The 23,586-nt window shown below is 36.9% G+C and overlaps 1 protein-coding gene across 6 annotated transcripts in view; it reads right to left on the reverse strand.

Annotated features, from left to right (window-relative positions):
* Window positions 1–1,673: 1,673 nt before the first annotated feature.
* The window catches only part of Slc16a4 (solute carrier family 16 member 4), a 28,093-nt gene continuing 6,180 nt past the window's right edge, over window positions 1,674–23,586 (reverse strand). For 3 of the 6 annotated variants that reach the window (XM_027922075.2, XM_071618171.1, XM_071618170.1), the window contains 7 exons: window positions 18,766–18,898; window positions 16,760–16,903; window positions 16,414–16,575; window positions 13,780–14,280; window positions 11,231–11,442; window positions 9,868–9,961; window positions 1,674–1,928 (listed from right to left, as the gene is read on the reverse strand). In XM_027922075.2, coding sequence (XP_027777876.2) covers window positions 1,741–1,928; window positions 9,868–9,961; window positions 11,231–11,442; window positions 13,780–14,280; window positions 16,414–16,575; window positions 16,760–16,903; window positions 18,766–18,898 — 1,434 coding nt within the window. In that variant the 3' untranslated portion in view covers window positions 1,674–1,740. The other 3 variants (XM_071618173.1, XM_027922076.2, XM_071618172.1) reach the window with 3 other exon arrangements.

Below are 23,586 nucleotides of genomic sequence, written 5' to 3' on the forward strand. Positions count from 1 at the left end.
AGAAGGGCTGTGACTGATGAGTAGGATTAAGAACTTCTGTGTTGTATAAGATTTGTAAAACCTGTCTGAACAAGAATTCAGTTTGGAGTTCTTTGGTTGGTCTCCTTAAAATGTACAGTTTGTGTGTAGAAGGAAGAAAGAATCTAATTGCCCTATGTAGTTGAAGTTAGTTAAGTCCTAATCACTGCTCAAAAGGGAAGGAAGAATTGATGATGATGGGTCCTAGAAAATCGTTAATATATTTTTTCCTCTTTTTTGAAATAGAAGGCAGAAGAAAGGAATGTAGTGTCTACTGTATATGAAGGATATTTTCCTTGGTACAAGTATATTTTTATTTAATCCTCAATACATCTATGAATTACATTGTGGCATTATCCTCACTTTACAGAGGAGGATATTGGGGGCTCAGAGAGGTTAAGTAATTTATGAAATCACATGGTAACAAGTGGCAGAACTGAGATTTTTTTTTCTATATTTATTTATTTTTTAATGTGGTGCTGAGGGTTGAACCCAGTGCCTTGCACATGCTAGGCAAATACTCTACCACTGAGCCATAACCCCAGCCCCAGAACTGAGATTTTTTTTTTTTTTTTTTACTAGCTCACTATTTTTGCTGTTTGTGTGAAGAGGGATTTTATTTAGAGGTGGTATTTATTCAGAGGGTGTTCTACCTCTGAGCTATATCCCTGGCTCTTTTTTTTTAGGGTCTTGCTGTTTCCTAGGCCTCAAATAAGTCTGAAATAAATGAAATTTCATTCAAGATTTATTTGTTCCAGAGCTCATGCTAGGTCTTGCAGAATACTGAGATTAATAAAACATCATCCATCTTGTTAATCATGTAGACTGTTGGAAAAGATTTACATGTGAGCTCAAGAGTACTCCGGATAGTGGGGGAGGCTTTTCACAGCAGTGAGCCTTTGAGCTAGTCACATTATAAATGGTAGGTAAGAATGTACCTGGTGGAGAAAGATAGGTAGCTGGGAGTGTAGGAGGCACAGTGCTTATATAGGGAGTAGCAAGATATGGGATCTTATCAAAAAAACATAATTTTTTCACATAAAATAAAATAAATATTTTAATTTAAATATATGTCCATTAAATCACTTATTCAACTTTAATATAAAACTTGTAGTTCTGAAGAGACATCTAGATCTTTAACAAGACTATTTTAGATAACTAGATGAAGTGAAAAAATATATTGTTTAGATGGGTAGGAACTCCCATGCAGAAGATCCTGAGATGAAGGTTTTGTGGGTTTTTTAAAGCAATTTTTATTTTTTATTACATAGAAATACATGTTTATCATAGAAATCTAACAAAGTAATAAAAAGAAAACAGGATTTCTTCTAGTTGATAGACAAGATGAACTTGGGGTAGAGGTGGAGGGATGGTACCATTCCATCACTAAGCAAGGTTTTAATATTCAGATTTCAAAGTTCTAGTTAACCAATGGCTGTATTTCATTTTTCTTTAATAAAAAAGGTTTTCATCTTCATATATTTTAGTGACCAAATTATGGCAAAATTGAGAGGATTAATTTATTATATAGTCCAATGATTTCATGTAAAACCTAAGGTTGGTGCTTCAACTGATTAATTTTAAAGTTGCTGTTATTTTCTTACTCAGTAATGTCTGTTCCTTACAATGATAAAGCAAGATGGAGTCTTCCAAACTACTTGGTTTACCTTTTTATTTTACAAACAAGGGAGCTTTTCTTCCCAAGCTTTGGTTTTCACTGACTTATTCCTTTAGATTTTCTTTTGTTAAGTTCTCACTTGATTGTAGTTCTCTGTCTTTCTGGTCAGACTGTTTGGTTTTCCATTTCTCAGCCCATGGTACAAAGAAAAAGGAAACTGAAGAAAGGAGATAGCATGTGCCAGAGAAGTAGAAAGAGCCTGTGTAGGTCTGCATACGATCATATAACCAGCCTGGAAAGAAGGAATGGTTTCTAATTAGTAAAGCAAATCTTTCCATTAGTAATTCTCAGCCAGGACCTCCACTTCAAAGGAAGGAACCTTTTATACTTGCCAATCTGATTTGTGACCCATTAGAAAGTTATTCAAGCTTTATACCTTATTTCTAATTGATGAAGTTAAATCAGTTTCATCTGAGTTAAGGACTTATATCTGCACAAGTCATTATGGACTTAGAACTCATCTCCAACCTTACACTGGAAGTTGAAGAAAATGAGCACATACCATTTCATTTTATGGTGAATTTTATTAGCATACTACTATTCTTAAAAAATAAAAGAATCATGAATTGCTATTATTTTCCAAAAGAAAAAGGCAAGAACTAATTACCTTCTTGTATTTGAACAAACATTTGAGTACTTACTGTGTTTCTGGCAGTGTACTGTGTTGAGGATATGGAGCCCAAACAGACATAGCCTCTGCCCTCACAGAGCTTGAAGTTTAATGGGGAGAGAGGTATTAACCATGAAGGGAAGGCTCGGGTGATGAGAATGTATGAGAAGGAACTGATTGATCAAATTGGTTAAAGGAGTTTCTCCTGAAATCTAAATTTTTTTTTTTTTTTTTAATGTGTGGGTGCACCTAGGGATTGAACCTAATGGCGCTTTACCACCAAGCTACAGGGTCTTGCTAAGTTGTCCAAGCTGGACTTGGACTTAGGATCTTCTGCTTCCACCTTCCCAGTAACAGGGATTACAAGTGTGCACCATTCCAACGGCTTAGGTTGAGCATCTTTTTTAAAATATTTTTTTTGTTGTCAATGGATCTTTATTTTATTTCTTTATATGCGGTGCTGAGAATAGAACCCAGTGTCTCACACATGCTAGGCAAGCGCTCTACCACTGAGCCACAACCCCAGCCCTAGGTTGAGCATCTTTAATCCAAATCCAGAATGCTCCAAAATCTTGAAATTTTTTGAGGACAGACTTGATGCTGCAAGTGGAAAATTACACACCATGAAACTTTTGTCTCATGCACAAAATTATATAAAATATTGTGTAAAATTACCTTAAGGCTATATATGTAAGATATACATGAAACATAAATGAATTTTGTGACTTGGATCCCATCCCTTAGCTATATCATTTTGAATATGCAATTATTCCAACATCTGAAACCCTGAAACATTTCTGATCCCAGGCATTCTGGATAAGAGTTACTAAACCTATATTAGCTGTCATAAGCAATCTTAAATTTAAGTGGCTCCTAGATAATGTTAAAATTGTTTTTAATACTTTGTATTTTAGTTGTAGTTGGACACAAAACCTTTATTTTTTATTTTTATGTGGTGCTGAGGATCGAACCCAGCACCCTGCACATGCCAGGCGACTGCTCTACCACTGAGCCACAACCCCATCCCCATAACGTTAAAATTTGAGCTTCATCCGTATTAAAACATCCAGTCTATTGACCTGGAATAACTAGTCTTTGTCTGCCACTTAAAGTAAAAGGAGATTGTATGTTTGATTTTTTTTTTTTTTAACAGTATGAAATGACTATATGCAAATGTACTTCCAACTCTAAACAGTTTAATATTTCTAAGTACATATTTTTAGAGGAAATTATTGGCAGTTCAGAAGCCTCTGTATTCTAACATTTACATGGAAGCATATATACATGTTGGTATTCAAAGACTGGGTTTTGAATGTAAAAAGGAGGAGGAGATAATGTACCAGCAGTAATTCAGGATGATATACATGCATGTGAGTCCTCACTCCTTGCTGACTATTGTTTCACATAGCCAACATAAGGAAGAGTGAACTGGCAACTGATGCAGAATTATTAAGCCAGAGCCCTCTATAAGCATTTCATCAAGGTCTCTGGACTGTCTGCATCAGATTCATCTGATATGCATATTAATTCATATTCATGCCTAATAAAATTAGACTTATTATATAATGATTATTTTATTTTAAATTGTCTAAGTAATTTTCTTATGCATGGTTGTAACCTTTATTTTGAACAGTAATGTCTAGCAATTTCCTGTGATAATTTTAAAACAATTAAGATTTGCTTGAGCTTTCTTTAACAGTTTTGCAAACCGGGTGTTTTTATTTTTATCCTAACATGATAGTAGAATGCATTTTGACACATCATACATAGAGTATAACTTCTCATTCTTCTGGTTGTACATGATATAGAATCACACTGGTCATGTATGCACAAAGGGTAATAATGTCTGATTCATTCTACCTCTATACTCCTCCCCTCTGCCTAGTCCAAAAAACCTCTATTCTTCCCAGCAACCCCCAAACCAGTTTTCTTAAAGTCAGCAAAAGAGAATAAGAATAATATTTCAAGTTTGATGTTCAATAAACTATTCTAAATTCATTTTTTTAATGTCAGTATTTAAAAATCAGTCTACATCATTTTATGAGTTAAGCCATAACATGCTTAAAAGTTTGACATTCTAAGAAGTATTCATATTGCCAGATATTTCAGAATTTGGTTGCTGAGCTGAGTTCTGAATCCTTTGTATGAGGCTTACTATTGTAAATTTACTATTGGTCATCTTGTTAAAACATAAACTATACCCAGAAGGTCTTTAATCTCAAAGGTCTTTAATGTTAGTTCAAATAAGTGTTTGGGAATTCTGTGATTGGGTAGTTTAAATCAGAACTTCTACCACTATATAGCATAATGGCCAACCTCCAAGGTGTACAGAGACAATTAGTTGATTTCTCATCCATTGAGCCACTGGTTGTTTATTAGCAGCTTTGTCTTTTTATTTTTGGTATGCGATACAAATATCTTGTATATGTGCTATGATAGGAACAACTTTGGGAAATGTGAATAACCAGATTTAAACCTTTTTAAGACAAGAACTCACTAAAGGCCTGACACTAGAAATTTGCAATAAGATTTACTAGGAGTTTAAAAAAAAAATTGTGTGCTACAAGTTTTAGTAAAAAGATTATTTTATTTTGAATTATTAGTCTAAGTCATATCCTTATGTGTGGTTGTAATCTTTGTTTTGAGCAGGAATGTCTAACAGTTTATGATAATTTAATGATAATTTTGTGGTCTCACATGGTCTGGTGGTGCACACTGGTAATCCTACCCACTAGGGAGGTTGAGGCAGCAGGAAGGCAAGTTCAAGGCCAGCATGAACAACTCAGTGAGACCTTGTCTTAAAAATAAAAAGTGCTGGGGATGTAACTCAGTGGTGGAAAGTGCCCTTGGGCTCAACTCCCAGTAGGGGTGGGGGGATTGTGGTCTCTATTTGCATTTGGAGGCTCAGTTTCTTGGCTGAATGTGTTATATTTGCAACGGATGAACTGTTCTCTCATATTTTTAAAAATCACAATAGAGAGTTATTTAGAATCAATTTTTTTGTGTGTTTTTGTAGGTATTCATCAATCTTAGATATACTGGATCAGAGTGAAATTCTGTGAGGGCTTTGTTGTTTGTGGGGAAAAATAATCACCAGATAGGTAAATGGCTTGCATTATTTTGTTTTGCCTCTTCAGTGTATAATGTATTCCTCAGGACATGTGGAGGACAGAGAACTTGGCTGTGTCTTCCCACTTGTCTCATTCTTACCCCAATCTCCAAACAGATATATGGCAGATCAAAAGTTTGAGTTATTTTGTATCTTTACTTATCTAAAGGAACAGAGATAAAAGAATGGATTTTCATATTTTTCCTACAAAACAGAGTTGGTGCAATATTATCAGTTTGACTCCATGTCATTTCTGATGAGATATGAGGTTGGCAAGTAGTAGCAAGAAAGAGATGTACTACTACTTTAGAAACTAGTTAACTTTAATGTATTCTGGACTACAACTGACTTGCATGTATTCAGGATTAGAAATGTTTTTCCTAGGTTGTGTCGAGGAAAAAAAAATCACTTTTGTGAAATCACCTGCTTAATTGAGATAACCTTCAACATATTTTAAGGGCTTTAGTGTTCCGCGGCTTACAACATCTTCAATCAAAGGTAAGAAATGGAGAGACAGGTTACAGTGGCTTAATCAAATTTCCAGTTAATGAAGTAGAAGAATGTAGATTCCAATAATTCTCAGTTTCATGAGTTGTAGATTTTTTCCTAAGTGTTAAGTCTTGACAGTGTAGGTGGCAGATTGTATACCATACTCATAACCTCCAGAGTCACAGAAGGACTTTGAGAGAGTAACTTTTCTCTTATGTATCCCATATGGCATCTAGCAAAATGTTGTGCTAATAAATAGCTTGATAATTATTGAGTGAATTTACAGTTATAATCAAATAATTATTTATGGTGTTTTAAGGGAGTTTTCAAGTAATTATTTGTGATAGATTTAAATAAGTAAATACATATACAAAAGTATGTACTAGCATAATATATGCACTTGTTAGTTGGGAATGGGTAGTATTTGAACAAGGGGAACTGCATTCAGTTTTATTTTATAGGCAGGTAATATCGGCCTTTGGTTTTATTTTTAACTGAACAGAACTTTGTCAAGTGCCTTGAATGTAAAATTAGGAATTTCAACTAATAGTTTACATCTGATTTGTATATTGGAGATTATGATTATATACTTAATTTTCTTCCCATGGCGCTATTGTATGCTTTCTGCAGGTTTACTTTTGTTATAGAGGTCTACTAAAAATATAATATGGTTTTAAAATAGTTAATCCTTTTCATTTTTACAATCTTCCAAGCCTTCCATCTTAGTGTTAGTGTGTAGTTCTGGATGCTGTACACTGTCAGCCAAAAACAGCAGTTGCATTTGGATGAGCCATGACATTTGGCCTACACTTAGATCTGCTGTCCCTTCTGAGTCTGGGAGCCTAGAACAACCCTAAAACTGACTTAGTCTAATTCTGGCTCTATTTCAATATTTAGTAAATAAATTTTCACTGAATATTGGAAAGGGATAGAAGGGACTGTGGGTTGGAGTGGGCAAGGGTGGTGCTGTACAGAGGAGTATGTATAGGAAGGGGAAGTTTTCAATTCCATCTTTTCAATCCCTTTATTTTCAGTAAAGATGTGATAATGAATTTGGTTGCTACACTTATTTCTTGTCATAGTCAGAGTTGAGAATGATATATAAATAATTTTCATTTGTATTTTTTAATACTAAAAAGTATGTTTTTAAAATTATTGGATATTTTATGCTTTTTATTTCCTTGAATTTGTAAATATGTTATAGATTTTTTTTTTCATTTCCTACAGGAAGCAGAAAAATATTGTTTATGTAATCAATGTTACCATTTTTAACTAGTGTTCCCACTGAGGATTTACTGTTTGCCAGATTCCTAATGAAAAAATGTCTGTAATCTTTTATAGGAATTTCAGCTTTTTCAATTGGTAATAACAGATCTAGGTAAGTAAAAAATGAGAATCTCACACAATTCTGAAGATCTAAGTTTGGTTGACAATTCAGTATTTTATCATCAGTAAGATGCCCATACCCTTTGAGAAGTGAGTTAATCTGTTACGTCAACATTTCTGGTGTTCCTTCAGTAGTTGCTATTGGAATCAGAAGTTAGAAACAAATCTAATGGCAGTTGTAAATCCCTTTTGTTGTTTCACAGAAGAATGACTTTAACAGCATAAGGGGGAAAAGTCGGGGGGGCGGGGGGGGAAGCATAAGGACTTTCCTGAACTTTCTTCCTTCAGCAAGATACTTAGTGGCACAATATTATATTCAATGAGAAATCCTGGTATATTATAATCTTGTTTGTGGTACTATGAACAACTCCTGGACTAAATAAAAATCTATATATAAATTATCATCAATTAAGTCTATTAACTTCCTTTAACTTTTTTGTAGAATTTATAAAATTTATGATTGCCTAAATAATATTCTAAAAATTGATACAAATATTTATCATGAGCTCTTTTTATCCTCACAAATAGTTCTAGGGTATGCTGGACTTTGGGTAGTAAAAGGCTTGCAAATATTTTTTGCTGATTGATTGACAATAAGAAATTTATGTTTCATTCTATATTATTTAGGTGTGTATGTGGATGAAATAAAAGTTTCACAATAAAGAGATAACCCTCTTTCTTAATCTCTGTTGTAGTCTATTCTTTTTCATTAAATAAAATTAAAAAGATCATGACACAACAAATTGATTCATGACCCACATATGCACCTACAGCCTTTTCTTTTTAGGCAGGGGTCCACAAAACTTGCCTTGTCTTGTCATATATATTGAACTCTTTAAACATTTAAGATGTATACAAGAACATGTATAATGTTAAATATATGGTAATTATATTATTTGCCTTTGTCATTTGAATAAGATATTCTGTGTCTTGGTGTCTGTTATGTTATTATACTTTTGGCCTAATGAACTTGAAAAGTTCCAAGGCCACTGTTGGGACAGCCAGTAAAGAAAGGTCCAAATTGAAAGAATGTATCAACAAACTATATTTGAACTGTTTTCTGCACCACACTGATCTGGATGTTAGCCATAAAGTAGCTTTTCTGGGCAATTCTAGTATGTTGATTCCTTTTACTAATTCCTAGATGACAATTCAAGCCTATTTTTTTTTTTTTTTTTTTTTTTTTGTACTGAGGAATGAATCCTGGGTGTTCTACTGCTGAGCTACATCCCCAGTTTTTGTTTATTTTTTATTTTGAGGCAAGGTCTCACCAAATTGCCAAGGCTGCCCTTGAACTTGTGATTCTCTCACCTTAGTCTCCTGAGTTGCTGGGGTTACAGGTGTGTGCCTCTGTGCGTGTCTCAATTCTGGGCTTTACTTGAAAATTTTGGCCTGCTTTACAGGTGTAAAATATAAGCTAAGAAACAACATGGGAAAGGGTGTGTTCATAAATGCAAATAAGGCAGTTGATTTTATGTTTAGAGTATACTTAAACTAAATCTCAGGTAATGGTGTATTTTTTTTCCTCCTGTTATAAGTTTATGTTCTTTTTCTACTACTATTTCCCTTTTCTAATAGTAAGAGAAACAAATGTAACATTATAAAACTTAGTTTTTAAGAAGTGATGGTAGGGCGAGATCAGAAAAATCCATCCTTTCTCTGTCTCATTTCAGGACTGAAAGCAGCAAAATTGAATTTTAGTCTAAATTCCTTTTTGTAGGTAACTGGAGATTCATGTTATAGTAATTTGTACAAATATATTAAGAGGGCTAGGGATATAGCTCAGTTGGTTGAGTGTTTGCCTCACATGCACAAGGTCCTGGGTTCAATCCCCAGCACCACACACACACACACACACACACACACACACACACACACACAAAGAGAGAACCTATGGTGTGTAAGAAACTTAACATTTAAAGCTATTTCCTACAAATATTACTGTGTGAGTAGTCAAAATTTTAGTGGTTGTGGATGAATTGTTCAGTAAACACAAAATATCCAGTTTTTTAAAAGGTGAGTGTAAAATCACACTTCAGCCCTAAAGTTAACTTAATCAGAACTCCCAAATATATACTATATGAACTTGTAATTTTTACCAGTGGCCCCAGATATCCTCTCCACAGAGATTCTGCCCTTTAGGTCAAGTATCTTCCCACTATTGCTACAGAAAGAATATGAAGGGCTAGCCTCCTTTCCCTTCCTCTTTGAAATACAGACCCTGGATGGCTATATATACATCAGAGAACAAAGGTATCAGGTTTGTAGCCTTCAAAGTCTGTGGGAGTAACTCTTATTTTTATAAAAGATGCTCATGAATCTTTGAGACTCTGGACTGCCTCCCTAGATATGCAGACATACTTCCTTGTTCTAAAATTCCCAAAAGAATATAAGAAATTTCTTAGGGGACATCTATTGGATAAACAGCAGATTTTCCTGTCATAGTGATGGAGCAGATTAGATACTTAAGATTCCATTTCTTTAACCTATACTATCATTACATGTTAGCATTAATCCTGGATCAGTGTTTTCTTTTATTGCTTTTGAAATTTGCTCAGAATGTGGCTCAGCCCTTACCTGCTGTAGGTGGTCCAGAAAGGACAGCAATCCCAGCAAAGAAACCAGCAAGTCCCAAAAAACTGTGCACTCTTGAATTCTTACACAGATCAACCTGCAGGCATTAGAATTCAGCATTAGCCATATTAAAGATAAAGTTCTATAGACATCTGGACTTACAAAGGGGCAAGTACTGTTTATGTTGTCTCAGACTATGAATATTATGACTTCTGAGGTAGTTTGGATGGCGTTTTTGTCCCCAGTATAATGAAAGCAGAGATCAAGTAGGGAATAGTAACTTTGCTAGGTAGGCAGTGTTTTCAGTTTATTGGTTCTGGGTTTTTTGTTTTGTTTATTGTTTTGGTCTAGGGATGATTGAACCCAGGGGAACTTAATCACTGAGCCACATCCTCAGCTTGTTTTTATTTTGAGACAGGGTGTCATTGAGTAGTTTTCTTTCCCTGAACCTTTACTAAAGGAAATGGTAATTTACAATCTGAGCTGACAGTGATACTCCGAAATCTACTGTAGCCAAGTACCATAGGTTTTAAGAAATAAGATATTACAAAGTGTTGATTTTGGCTTTAGGAATTTGGAGTTTTGCCTGAGCTGCCTCCAGTGTCGTTATAGCACTTACGCTAATGGTAATATCAGGCCAAAAATGTCCTAGGCATTGTTTTCCAGCATGTTGAGGACCTGGTTTTAAGAAGAACCTGTGGGTTTCCCAACAATCCCAAGAACACAGTTCCATTTGAGGTGAAAACAGGGGAGCTGTGTACAGTGGCATACACCTATAATCTCAGCAAGTTGGGAAGCTAAGGCAGGAGAATTGCAACTTCTAGGCCAACTTCAGTAACTTATTGAGATCTTGTCTTAAAAAGAAAAGGCTGGGAATATAGCTTACTGGTAAAGCACCTCTGGATTCAATCCCCAGTACTTAAAAATAGATAGATAGGTAGGTAGGTAGATAGATTAAAAAAACCTGAAAGTACACAGGACCAAGGCAATAATCTCACCAAGAGAAAAGCCACACTGATCAGAAAATCCCCTTTTCTCTTGAAGAGTTCTCTGAGAACTTACATTGTGCCTAGGAGTTAAAGACTCCTGGAGCTGAAGGAGAGGAAAGAATGCAAAACTGACCTGAGATGGATAAGCAAAATGGAATCCTGCTGAGCCCTTTCTTGCTGTCATTCCTTTTCTGTCCCAACTAACTAGTTCTCACCCTCCCTCCCCTCAAGGTAAGAGGAAAAACTAGACAGGATATAGCTAGTTACAGGGTTTTTGAGCCTTTTTTTTTTTTAATTGTAATACATTTTCTTTTGGAGAGATTATTACTATTACTTGTACTAAGTGGTTTAACAATGTTAATGATATGTCTACTTACCAGTACAGGAAGTATCAGTGCCAGATAACCACCAGCAAAGATGGCAAAGAAGACGGTGTAGGTCATAAGTAGTGGAAATGTGGTGGCTAAAGGAGCAAGCAGGTTAGTGATGCCACAGAGGATGAGGTAAGACCTGTGGTATTGATACTTCTTGATCCAGTTTTGATCGGCAACCCATCCAGAAATAAGCTGACTGACTGTCTCGATGATACCTGGAACAAAATAGAAAGTTAGGAAATCCTGATTTCATTTTCCTAGCCCCTTTGAAAAATGTGAATTACAAGGCATCTTTTTTCCTCAAATAATATGACCCCCATCTTTACTCCAGGATATGGGGGTGGGGGGGTGGAGGGGATGGTTTCATTTGTCTTCCACAATAGGATCTATGATTTACACACATTCCGAACACTCCAGAAATGCCAAAAAATATTCTTCATAGTTGAGTAGGAAACCATTAAGTTACCAGGTGGTGTTTCTGATTGTGTTTAGAAAGAACAACACCCAACTGGGAATCCCTGGTTACAGGGGACCCTGGGCTCAAGGGGCTTTGCAGTTCCTTCCTCTAAGAAGTGTCAGAAATGAGGAAGTGAGATTTCTAAAAGACTAGTCGACTCTTAGGTCAGTGTCCTAAGGAAGTTAAGTGGTGGAAGATTGGGAAATAAATTAATAAAGCCTTAAGTTTAAAACAACATAGATGTTGGGACTCTTATCATTGATTATGAAACTTTAGGGGTAAGGATCTCCTAAGGTTATTATGCTTAACTTGAAAATATGTGAGAAGTTTAGAAATTGGAGATTATATTTGGAACACTGGAGCTATCATATAGTAAATAAAATTTAAGAACCACATTCTTTTTTACTCCATTTCATTGTACAGCATTCTAAACCCTTTATCCTATTAGAAGCTAATATAACGTAAACACTGAGATTTTCACTAAGAATAAATAGCATGAACTCCAGTTGTTTCAATTTCACATTCTTTTCTATGGTTCATGTATAAACTCTTTCATTAAAAAGAATTAAAAAATGGGTGCTATCAGTTATCATCATTTTGTAGGGTACATATTGGGAATGTTGTATATTAAGACTTTTGGTTCCATTATTTAGAGTTAATATGATCTAACTTGATTCTGCCAGACATTGTAGTACAGAAAAATTATTTTAGCCAGGCATTTTCTCTTGTGCATACAACATTACTTGACTGAAGCAGAGTATCTTTTATCTTGGTAAATTTTCAAAGAAGTTAGTAAGAAAAGTTACTGTTGAATTATTGTGAATTTCCAGATAATTAAAACTATTTCCTCCTTAATGTCAGCTAATCCACTGGTGACTGACTGTTCCATATTTTTCTGTCTTACTATTATTTTAAGGGGAAATAATACTTGGCTACAATTTTTGCCCCTGGGGGTCCTAAGGATTGATTGCAGGGACTTGCTCATGCTAGGCAAGTGCTCTACCACTGAACCATACCCCCAACCCTATCTACAAATATTAACATTATTGAATGCTTACCGTGGGCCAGGCACCATGCTAGCCTCTATATACATTATACTTTTAATCCTGATGACCTTATAAAGGCAGGTGTCATTATTCCTATACCACAGATGAAGAAATAATTGAGGCACTGAAAAGGCAAGTAACTTGTCCAAGGTCAAATAGTTAGAAAATGCCAATAAGCACAATCCTGGATTTGGGAAGTCAAGCTCCAGAATCAATCCTTTCAACTCCTGCACTATAATGAATATCTGGGGTTCTCTAGTTCCTGGAGTAGCTGTGGCCACTGAGCACCAGTTTTTTTATGTTTTTATTTTTGGTATCAGAGACTGAACCCAGGGTACTTGACCACTGAGCTGCATCCCCAGACTTCCTTATTTTTATTTTTGAGACAGGGTCGTGCTAAGTTGCTCAGGGTCTCACTAAGTTGCTGAGGCTGGTCCTCAACCTGTGATCCTCCTGCCTTAGCCTCCATAGTTGCTGAGATTTCAGGTATGTTCCACCATGCCCAGCAAGCACCAGTTCTTTAAAATTTGGTATTTATCCAATAGAGTGTATATCTATTAGATCAGACACATAAGAATGAGTTAAGACTTGGATTAGGATCCACTATGTAGTTAGAGCTCTGAGTGTATATACAAAGTACAGAGATAAATATGTGCAGGGAAAAACCCTGACAACTCCCGTTAGCTTCAAAAAACTCTTTTTTTTTTGGGGGGGGGGGGCTTCCTGCAACTTTTGTCCTTTTTTGTTTGTTTGGGCAGGGGGTGTCAGGGATGGAACTCAGGGGCACTCAACCACTGAGCCACATCCCCAGCCCTATTTTGTATTTTATTTAGAGACCGGGTCTCACTGAGTTGCTTAACTCCTTGTGGTTGCTGAGGCTGGCTTTGAACTCGTGATCCTCCTGCCTTAGCCTCCTGAGCCACTGGGATTACAGGTACGTGCCATCATATCTATCTGGCTTGGACTTTTTCTTGATCTTTTTAATAAAATTTTATTAAAGCCAAGTTCATTTTTCCTTCTAGATAGGAAGTTAAAGTAGGCTTTCTTACCAGCCACAGAAACAAGGTAGGAGGCATCCATGATGTCAATCCCTAGTGTTTTGGCTCTGGCTACCAGGTGAAAGGTAGGGATAAAATATGCTAACTGACTGAGGAGAAAAGACCAGGTAAATATGTAGAAGAAAGGATTCCTAAAAAGAGATATATCAAAGAGTCGTTTGCAGTTCCACAAAATAGCCTTTTTCTTGTAACTTTCTTCATTAGTGGTTAGTAACAATTGGTTCCTGTCAGGCCCATTGTTGAACTCTTCATTTTGATTTGTAGTTTTAGCAGGTTGTCCAGCTTTCTGCATAGTACTATGCTTGATGGAAAACTCTTCCTCATTGAAGCATGCTGTTTCTCTTCCACACTGTGCTTCTGGACCACTTGAAGACAAACTGCCACCTTTATTTTTAACGTCAGAATTGTTCTCACTTTTGATATTAATAGGTCTTAAGAGCATACTTGAGGGCACCAAATTCAATGCAATTGCTCCAAATAATATAAGGGCACCTAAACAGAAGAAATTGAGACATTAAAAAACAACCTCTCGGTTCACAATAATTTTTGTTCATAGGTTCAGATAATTTTTGGAAACATACTCTGCTTCCTAAGTGTAACTGCTGTATCTTTGTAACAATGGAGTCCTTTGGACATAGAAAACCAGAAAGTACACTGCTAGGAAGCATTTGGAAACAGCGTTAGAAAAGATGATAGCCTTCTGTCTTGACATTTAAAAACTTTTTTGAGGGCTGGAGATGTGGCTCAAGTGGTAGCGCGCTCACCTAGCATGTGTGAGGCACTGGGTTTGATTCTCAGTACCACATAAAAATAAAATAAAGACATTGTGTCCACCTAAAACTAAAAAATACTAAAAAATAAAACACTTTTTTGAAAGAGAATAGATAACTTCTCTTACTTGATTTCAGGGTTTCCTGACCAAAGCTGTGACTTCATGTATGGTGTGTCTAAGAGTGAGAACAGGCCTTAAGCTCTTCTCTCTCATCTTATGAATTTGTCAGCTGAATATTTTTTTTTACTTTAGAAAGGAAAGAGTCAACTGAACCACTGTGTAGATAAAATATACACGTATATTAGCCAGGCCACAGTAATACCACTAATTGGGAGGCTGAGTCAGGAGGATCACAAGTGTGAGGCCAGCTTGGAAAGTTGAGATCTTGTCCACAAGATAAAAATAATGGGGCTGGGGTTGTGGCTTAGTGGCAGAGTGCTTGCCTAGCATGTGTGAGGCCTTGGTTTCAGTCCTCAGCACCACATAAAAAATAAAGGCATTGTGCCTGTCTACAACTAAAAATTATTTAAAAAAAAAAAAAAAAAGATAAAAATAATGAAGGCTGAGAATGTAGCTCAGTGGTTGAGTGCTCCTGGCTTTAGTCTTCACTTCCATAAAATAAATAGGTAATCTGATTAACTATTAAAGAACATTATATTCTTTTTACAAAATGTTTTTTCCGTTTCATCCTATGTAGTCTAGTGAAAGAGGGATTTTTAAAATGCAGATTTTTCTTCCTTGTCCCCTCCCACTCCATCTCCTGTACCTCCTCCAGAATCCTGCACCCCCAGCACTGGGGTTTGAACCCAGAAGTACTCTCACTGAGCTACATCCCCAGCCTTTTTATTTTCACATAAGGTCTCATGAATTGCCCAGGCTGGCCTTGAACTTTAGATCCTCCTGCCTCACTCATCCCAAGTTGCTGGAATTTCATATGTGTGCCACTGTGCCCAGCCAGATTTTTTTTTTCTTCTTCTCAAAGGGAAAATATAAAAAAGCAAATGTTTTAGGGAGGTGGGGAAAGGAGGAAGCCTTGTTTCTCCAGGATGTCACTGCCATTGCAGGGTGTTTCTAGCTGCACAGAGTACCCCCCATCTTCTCAGAGTTTGAACTCTGGTGAATTCTGAGGTACTTTGTGTGAACTGACAAAATCAGCAGGTTGCCCAAGATCTCATCTTTTATTTCATTTCATTTTTCTTATTACTCATGATTGAAGCCAGGGGCACTTAACCACTGAGCTATATCCCCAGTACTTTTTATTTTTTTATCTTGAGAAGGGTCTCATCAAGTTGCAGAGTCTGGCCTCAAACTTGCAATCCTCGTGGCTGAGCCTTGAGTCACTAAAATTATAGGCATATACCACCACACCCAGCTTCGAGATTCTTCTGTGGAGTATTCTCAAAGGAAGAGGAGCATCTTTACTATAGATATGCTCATTTCCTCTCTGGCAATATGTTTCAAGCTTTTTTTTTTTTTTTCTTTTTTGGCACTAAGGATTGAACCCAGAGATGCTCAACCACTGAGCCACATCCCCAGTCCTTTTTTGTACTTTATTAAAGAGACAGGGTCTCACTGAGTTGCTTCCCTTGCTAAATTTGGTAAAGCTGGCTTCAAACTCTTGATACTCCTGCCTCAGCCTCCCAGGCTGCCTGGATTACAGGTGCACCACTGTGCCTGGCTTAGGTTTTGTTTTTTTGCAATGCTGGAGATTGAACCTAGGACCTTGCACATACTATGCCAATACCTTTTGAAATCAATTGCTCTTGAAGTCTATATCATTCTAGTCATCAAATGAAGAGAATTGAACCTTAAACCTTGCAGAGCTGATAGTTTAGAAACCTAGACTGACTTACCTGTCCAGTCATAAAGATCTATCAGGAGTTTTGTAAAAGGTGCCAATAGAAATGTCAGTCCCATCCCAGAACGGGCAATAGCCGTAGAAAGAGCCAATCGTTTTTTGAAGTATTTGGTAGTTACCACAGCAGCTACTTGGTACAAGAAAGCAGAACCCAAACCTAAAAGAAAAACCAGGAATTTGGAATTAAACTTTATCTAATTTTACTAGTTACTTTAATAGGTGATTTAGTGCAGTGAGATATTCTGGATCTCATAATGTAACTAGGAGTTCAGGACCCAAAGGTAGTAGAAGGGAAGGTTCCTGTTCCATCTCTTACAGTCTTCTGTTTATAGTTTACTCACCAGGTAGAAGTCCCATAGTCACACAAAGAAAGGGAATGCTTGTAGCCCTACTACTGATGAGATAGCCACCAGTAATAAGGAAAGTCCCCAGAATAGAAGTAGTTTTCTCTCCAAGTATTTCACAAATTATGGCAGCCAGGGGACCTTAGGAGAAGAAAGAGAGGCAAATGCTGGGTAAACATGCTTTGGCATCCCTTATTCTCTGGTGTGTGATTTAAATGAAAGAAGGAAAAAACTCTACTTTGGGATATTATGTATCCTTAAAAAAAGTTGTATTGGGTTTTTTAACATTACTAGTTCACACTACTTTGCTTTCTGAAAAGTTTTTTTTTTTTCTTTTCTGTTTTAATATTTATTGTTTTTAGTTCTTGGCGGACACAACATCTTTGTTTGTATGTGGTGCTGAGGATCGAACCCGGGCCGCACGCATGCCAGGCAAGCGCACTACCACTTGAGCCATATCCCCAGCCCCTCTGAAAAGTTTTTTTTAAAAGGATAGTAAGATGGTTTGTTGAGAATCTTATTGAAAATGCATTATAAAACTGCCACAATATGAGATTTTACTAGATGGCTGCTTTGTTTTTTTTTTTTTTTTTAAATCAAGAAAGACTGATTTATTTTTTCACATAATTTTTAAAGACTCTGTATATTTTTATGTTTAAGGATTAAAGACACATACCAGGGCTGGGGATGTGGCTCAAGCGGTAGCGTGCTCGCCTGGCATGCATGCGGCCTGGGTTCAGTCCTCAGCACCACATACAAACAAAATGTTGTGTCTGCCGAAAACTAAAAAATAAATATTAAAATTCTCTCTCTCTCTCTCTATCTCTCTCTCCCTCTCTTAAAAAAAAAAAAAGACACATACCAAACACAAATAAAATATTCACAATACATAGGACAAATTAAAATTTCTTAGTACAGAATCTAGAATAAGGTAAGGGTCTAATAAATGTCTTTATTATTATTATGGATTAATTTATTAGAAATCAGTAAATAAAAGTTCTTCAAAACTGAAAAAAGGAAATAAACAAATCCCTAATCACTTAATGTCTAATAAACATACAGTAAAATTCAAACTGTCTAATACCTATAGAAATCTGTCTAAAATATTAGGTATACATTTGTTTGTGGTGAACAAAGATTTCTGAAGGAAAAGATTTTCCAGTTACTGACAAAGTCTCCAACAAATATCATGCCGATGAAAAAGTGAATTTTTACTTTCTATGTGATTTGTAAATAAGTCTTTAAAATATTTGTATTTCACTCAACCTGGGAATTCAGTGCATAGGAATTTAGAATTTTATCTAAAAGAAACAATGAGGAGTGTTAATGTACACTCTTTAAAGACCTAGTAACTTCTAAGTGGCTTCTAACTATAAGTTTGAATACTAATCATAAAGGAGGAAGAATTGGTTCTGTGTTTTGTTTTGAATGTGATTAGATGATTAATGCTCTAACTTTAGGTTGAGGGCCTGGCTCATTGGACTTATAATAAGGCTTTGCCAGACTGGAAGAAAATAAGGCATAAAAAATTGAATCAGCGGAGCTGGGGCTATCGCTGTGGTAGAGTGATTGCCTTGCAATGCATGAGGCACTGGGTTCAATCCTTAGCACCACATATAAATAAAATACTTGTGTCCATATACAACTAAAAAAAAATTGAACCAGAGAATTAAATAATTGAAGACGGGCATGGTGGTATATGCCTGTAATCCCCAAAACTTGGGAGGCTGAGGCAGGAGGATCACATGTTCAAAAGCCAGCCTTAGCAACTTAGCGAGGCTCTAAGCAACTCAGTGAGACTCTTTCTGTATAATTTTACCAACTTGGTACCAGGTGAATGATAAACATTGCGATCTCTTACTCAGCATTACATATTAATATATATTAATAAGTGAACCTGAATGTTAGCAACATGTAAGTCTTAAAGGACTAACAGAAGAGTCTTCATGGAATTGCTTTTTGTGGTCCTTTTCCATGGATAGCAAGCTTATTGATAACTATACCTGCAGAAAAACGAAGTGAAGACATGATGGATCCAATCCAACCAGTTTGCTCAGCAGTGCCTTCAAATTCTTCTTGGAAGACCACAAAGAAAATTGCAAAAGTCTTGGTCATCCCCATCACAAACACATTTACCTAAATCAAAACAGACCAAAAAGTCCCAAGTTAGATACTGAGCAAGCCAGTAGAGGGGAGTTTGCAGCTGCTAGAGGTTCTGTTGCTCTGTCTAGTATTTGCTGGTTTGCCTTATTGGTTCCTCATTACTTATCTTGTATTTTGGGGGAGAGTCATTCCTATTTAGAGTGGTTAAGCATGCTACATGAAAGTACCTCATCCTCTTCAATGTAGTGGAATAGGTCAATATTGTATTAAAGAACAGAAAGTTGAAGTTTAGAGAAAATTTCTCAAGGTGGGGTTACAGGAGCTGAGATGTGTACTCAGATGGACTGACTTCAAAACCACCACTGCTTTACTGTCCAATTCTCTTGGCATCTGTTAAAGGCAGCTACTCCAGTTATCTTTGTGGTAACTATTGAACAGCAATTATTCCTGTCAGTTCTTAGTCTAGCTTTGTTTTAACTCTGCTCCTAAGCTAAGTACCCTCCTTCAACATGATATATAATTAGAATGAATATACTTTTATCATCCAAATTGGGACACTTATTTATTTTTTATTTTTTTGGTGGTAATGGAGATTTAACTTGGGGTGGGGACGGGGGTGTTCCTACCAGTTAGCCACATCTCCAGCCCTTTTTGAGACAGGATCTTATTACTAAGGTGCTGAGGCTGGCCTCAAACTTGTGATCTTGCCTCAGCCTCCTGAGTGGTTGGGATTACAGCCATGTGCTATCATGCTGGCTCCAAATTGAAACACTTGAGAATGACAGTGCTTAGTTACAGCAACATAGCAGTGTTTAATAGGGATGTATAGTCACCTTATAGTTTGGTCTTGTGCCCCATTCTTTTTCTTTGTCCCACCTAATCCTCCTGTTTGTCCCTCTCGTTCCCTCCATAAGAAGAACTGCTCCTTTTGAGGCCTGTTTTCTACAGACTACTAATACTTTTTGTTGGAATTCTGATTAGCTTGGAGGCAGTGAAAAGCTATTTCTCCTCCTCTTCCTCTTTTTTCCAGCAGAGGGAATTGAACCCAGGGGTGCTGTATCACTTCAGCTACATCTCCAGCCTTTTTATTTGTGACAAGGTCTCCCTGAGTTGCCCAGGCTGGCCTTGAATTTCCAATCTTGCCCCAGTATCTCATGCTTCTGGGATTACAGTTGTGTGCCATTGTGTCCAGCCAAAACTTCACAACTTATTTAGAAAGCAAAGTGCTATGGACATCAGGGTTCGATATTCAAAAGTTTAAAAAAAAAAAAAAAAAAAGACAATCAGTTTCCCAATTCAGGCCATTTATAACCATAATTTTCTTCCAAGAACACTTCTATGAAGAAAATCAAGCTAGGAAATACAAGTTTCAACTTGTTTCTTAGTTTAAAGCAGATTGTGTTCTCTCATGAGCAAAGAGCACTCAAGTGAGGTGTCATTCTGCAAAATAAGCTTTCTTTTTTCTGTGGATGTGGGTTCTGTTCTGGTGTCCACAGGGTGCTGACTTGTGTTCTTATCTGCTCGAATGTGGCTAGCTACAGGCCTGTGGTTTAGTACCTTTCCTCTTTAGTCTGTGCTTGATGTCTGGTTATAACAACTGTGAATAGCTACAATCTATCTCTCAAAACTGAGTTTGTGTCTTCCATTGTGTATCAAGGTCAAGGGCAGAATTCTTGCATCCATCTGTCCCACTCCCTTGATACCTCTATCCTTTGTTTTTATTTCAACTAAAAAAATTAAAGACCTTTCCTAAGGTCTATGTTTTCCCTTAATTGACAAAGACTACATCAATCTGAATCGTGAGCTTAATCACATGTCTTAGACCAAGGTTGGTGGGTTTTCCTTTACCAGAGTCCATATGAGATAGAAATAATGGCTAACCCCCAAGTAAAACAAAAATCCTTGCTGGTCACAGTGACACATACTGTAATTCTAGTGTTGGGTGGCTGAGGCAGGAGGATTGCAAGTTCAAAACCAGTCTCAGCACTTAGCGAGACCCTTTCTCAAACTTAATTAAAAAGGGGGTAGGGCTGGGGATATGGCTCATGGTTAAGCACCCCTGGATTCAATCCCTGGTTTAAAAAAAAAAAAAAAAAAACCCAAAACTGGAAATTATATATTCCCTCATTGTCTTTTTTTGTTATTATTTTAAAAAATATTTTTAATTTGTTTTTATTTTTTAACTGGGGATTGAACCCAGGTACGTTTAATCACTCAGTCACATCCCTAGCTCTTTTTATTTTTTGAGATAAAGTCTTGTTTAGTTGCTGAGGCTGGCTTTGAACTCCTGACTCAGCCTCCTGAGTTGCTGGGATTACAAGAGTTCCCCACCATTCCTGGCTTGTTTTTAAGAGATGGTAATTGGGTTGAACCCAATAGGAACACCTACAGGTCTTCCCCAACCCTCCCAGCAAGACCTCCCTCACCAGATCATTCTAATTGGCTTTGAGAGGAGTTGAATTAGCCTCAGTAACCCATTCTGGAATCAGCACCAGGTTTTGTCAGAGTTATTTTTATTTAACAACAAAGCACTTCTTTCTACCCTTTGTCTCCATCTAATACCATCCTAATTTATCCTGGCCTTTACAAGCTTTTAAACAAGAGTATTGGGAGTGTCCACTTCTCATGCTACCTCTCCACTGAAGCTGAAGTCCTAGCAGTCCCATCACTCTACCCTAATGGCTCTTATCAAGGTTACCAGAGACTTCTTTACTACTAAACTAATTCATATAATTGTCATTTCGATCATATTTTTCCTTTTAGCTGCTTCTGCATATCATTTTCTCTGAAAATTTCTGGATTAGTGCTTCTCTGTTTGCTCAGTGGGCTATCAGATTCATTCTCTACATCAGGTTTTCCAAAGATTTTGTCCTAGTCCCTCCTCTCCCTGATACTTTTACCTTCAAATTAAAAGTACCATGTTTGCTGTAGACACAGATTGTGCAAATCTTGTGTACACACATGCCAAACACTTTCTTGGTGATAAGTCCCTCAGACTCAAGTGTCCAATATTAAATCATCCAAGCTATCTTCACATTATACCCATCTCTTCCTGTGTCCTCTAACTCAGTGAATTGCATTCATCATCTACTTAGGCAAGCAACCCAGGACTCCTTGATTCCTCCCCAACATCTAGTAACTGTTAAGTCTAAAGGTCTCCTTGATTTGCTTAGATCCATATTTACTGCCTTTATTCAGCACCTTATTGTTTTCCCCCAATCGATCTCCTTGATTCTAGGCATTATCCACCCAGCAACCAGAACTATATTTCTGAAATGCAAACCTGATTCCATCATCCCCTACTTAACTTTCCTCATTAGCACCTCATAACCTCAAGATAAGAAATAACATTTTAGCATATCTTTCAAGACCCTACCCATCTCTGATTTCATCTGCCCTCATTTGGTTATTCATAACTATATTATCAGTTTATCCGTTCACTAGCAGGTATTTAGTGAGTACCTACTGTATGTCCCAGGAAGATGTAGAGCTAGATGTACAATAGTGTACACTTGTGAGCAATGTAGGCATGGTCCCTGCCTTCATGGAACGTTCAGTAGATAAATTGAATATAGAAAATAGTTATACACATAATACAAGTAGTTATAAATAGTAAATTAGCATCCCCTGCCCCTGCAGAGAGCTTCCTTAAGCATATTCAGTTATTTTTCACTTAGTTTTCAGGAGTTAACTTGTTATAGAGAAATATTCTTGTGATTCATACAGAACTATAAGCATAGTCCTTTAAGGATCCACATTACCACTGTGAGCACTTACCTCTCATTGTTAACGTCTTGATATATTTTGTGCATCACTCCCCAAATAAGGCATTGTTTATTAATCTGGTTATTAGCCAGCTTTTCTTACCAGCAAGTAAGATCAAGTAGTTTCCTAGCCATAGAGGATAATATATGAAAGGGTGGTTCCTGGGGAGAAAGGTGGAACAACTAGTGACCCTTGCTAACAATGTACACATAACACTGTTGAATATGATTTAGGAAGTGGCCTCGCCAGAAAGGGCTCTTAGACGTAGGGCATCCTTAGTTTCCGTATTAGTAAGAAACATTCCATATTCTTTGGTAATGAAGCTAATATTTATTAGATAGTTCTATATTTGTTATGAATTTCATATTACATAAATCTTGCTGGGTATCTCTGTTCTTCCGGTTCTGTCACTAGGGAGAGGGCATGATGTTTTCCATCTCTGATATTCATAGATACTTAGTTGTCCACATTGTGGATATCAGGTTGTCATCAAGACCTGTGCTCCCATGGCTAGGGGCTGCTTTAGGAGATAGAGGGCATGTGTGTGAATGCATCTCCAGAGTTAATAGAGCAGACCTTGGACACATAATAATTTGTGGAAGCCAGGTATCATGGCACATGACCATAATCCCTGTGACTTGGGAGGATGAGGCAGAAGGATCACAAATCCAAGTCCAGCTTCAGCAACTTAGACCCTGTCTCAAAAAAATTAAAAAAAATTTAAAAGTCTTTTGAAGGAGTGCAGTGCTGGGGATATAGCTCAATTGGTAGAGTGCTTGCCTCCCATGCACAAGGCCCTGGGTTCAATCCTCAGTCCGATAGTAAAAAAAAGCGGGGGGGGGGGGGGGGCGCGATTTGGGATATAGCCCAGTAGTAAAGCACCCCTGGCTTCAGCTCCCAGTAGCAAAAAAAAAAAAAAGTGGAGCTGGTGCTGCTGTGCAGGGTTGTTTGGGTCA

Source organism: Marmota flaviventris, chromosome 10 (genome assembly GCF_047511675.1).
Source record: "Marmota flaviventris isolate mMarFla1 chromosome 10, mMarFla1.hap1, whole genome shotgun sequence".
In the NCBI taxonomy this organism is placed as follows: domain Eukaryota; kingdom Metazoa; phylum Chordata; class Mammalia; order Rodentia; family Sciuridae; genus Marmota; species Marmota flaviventris.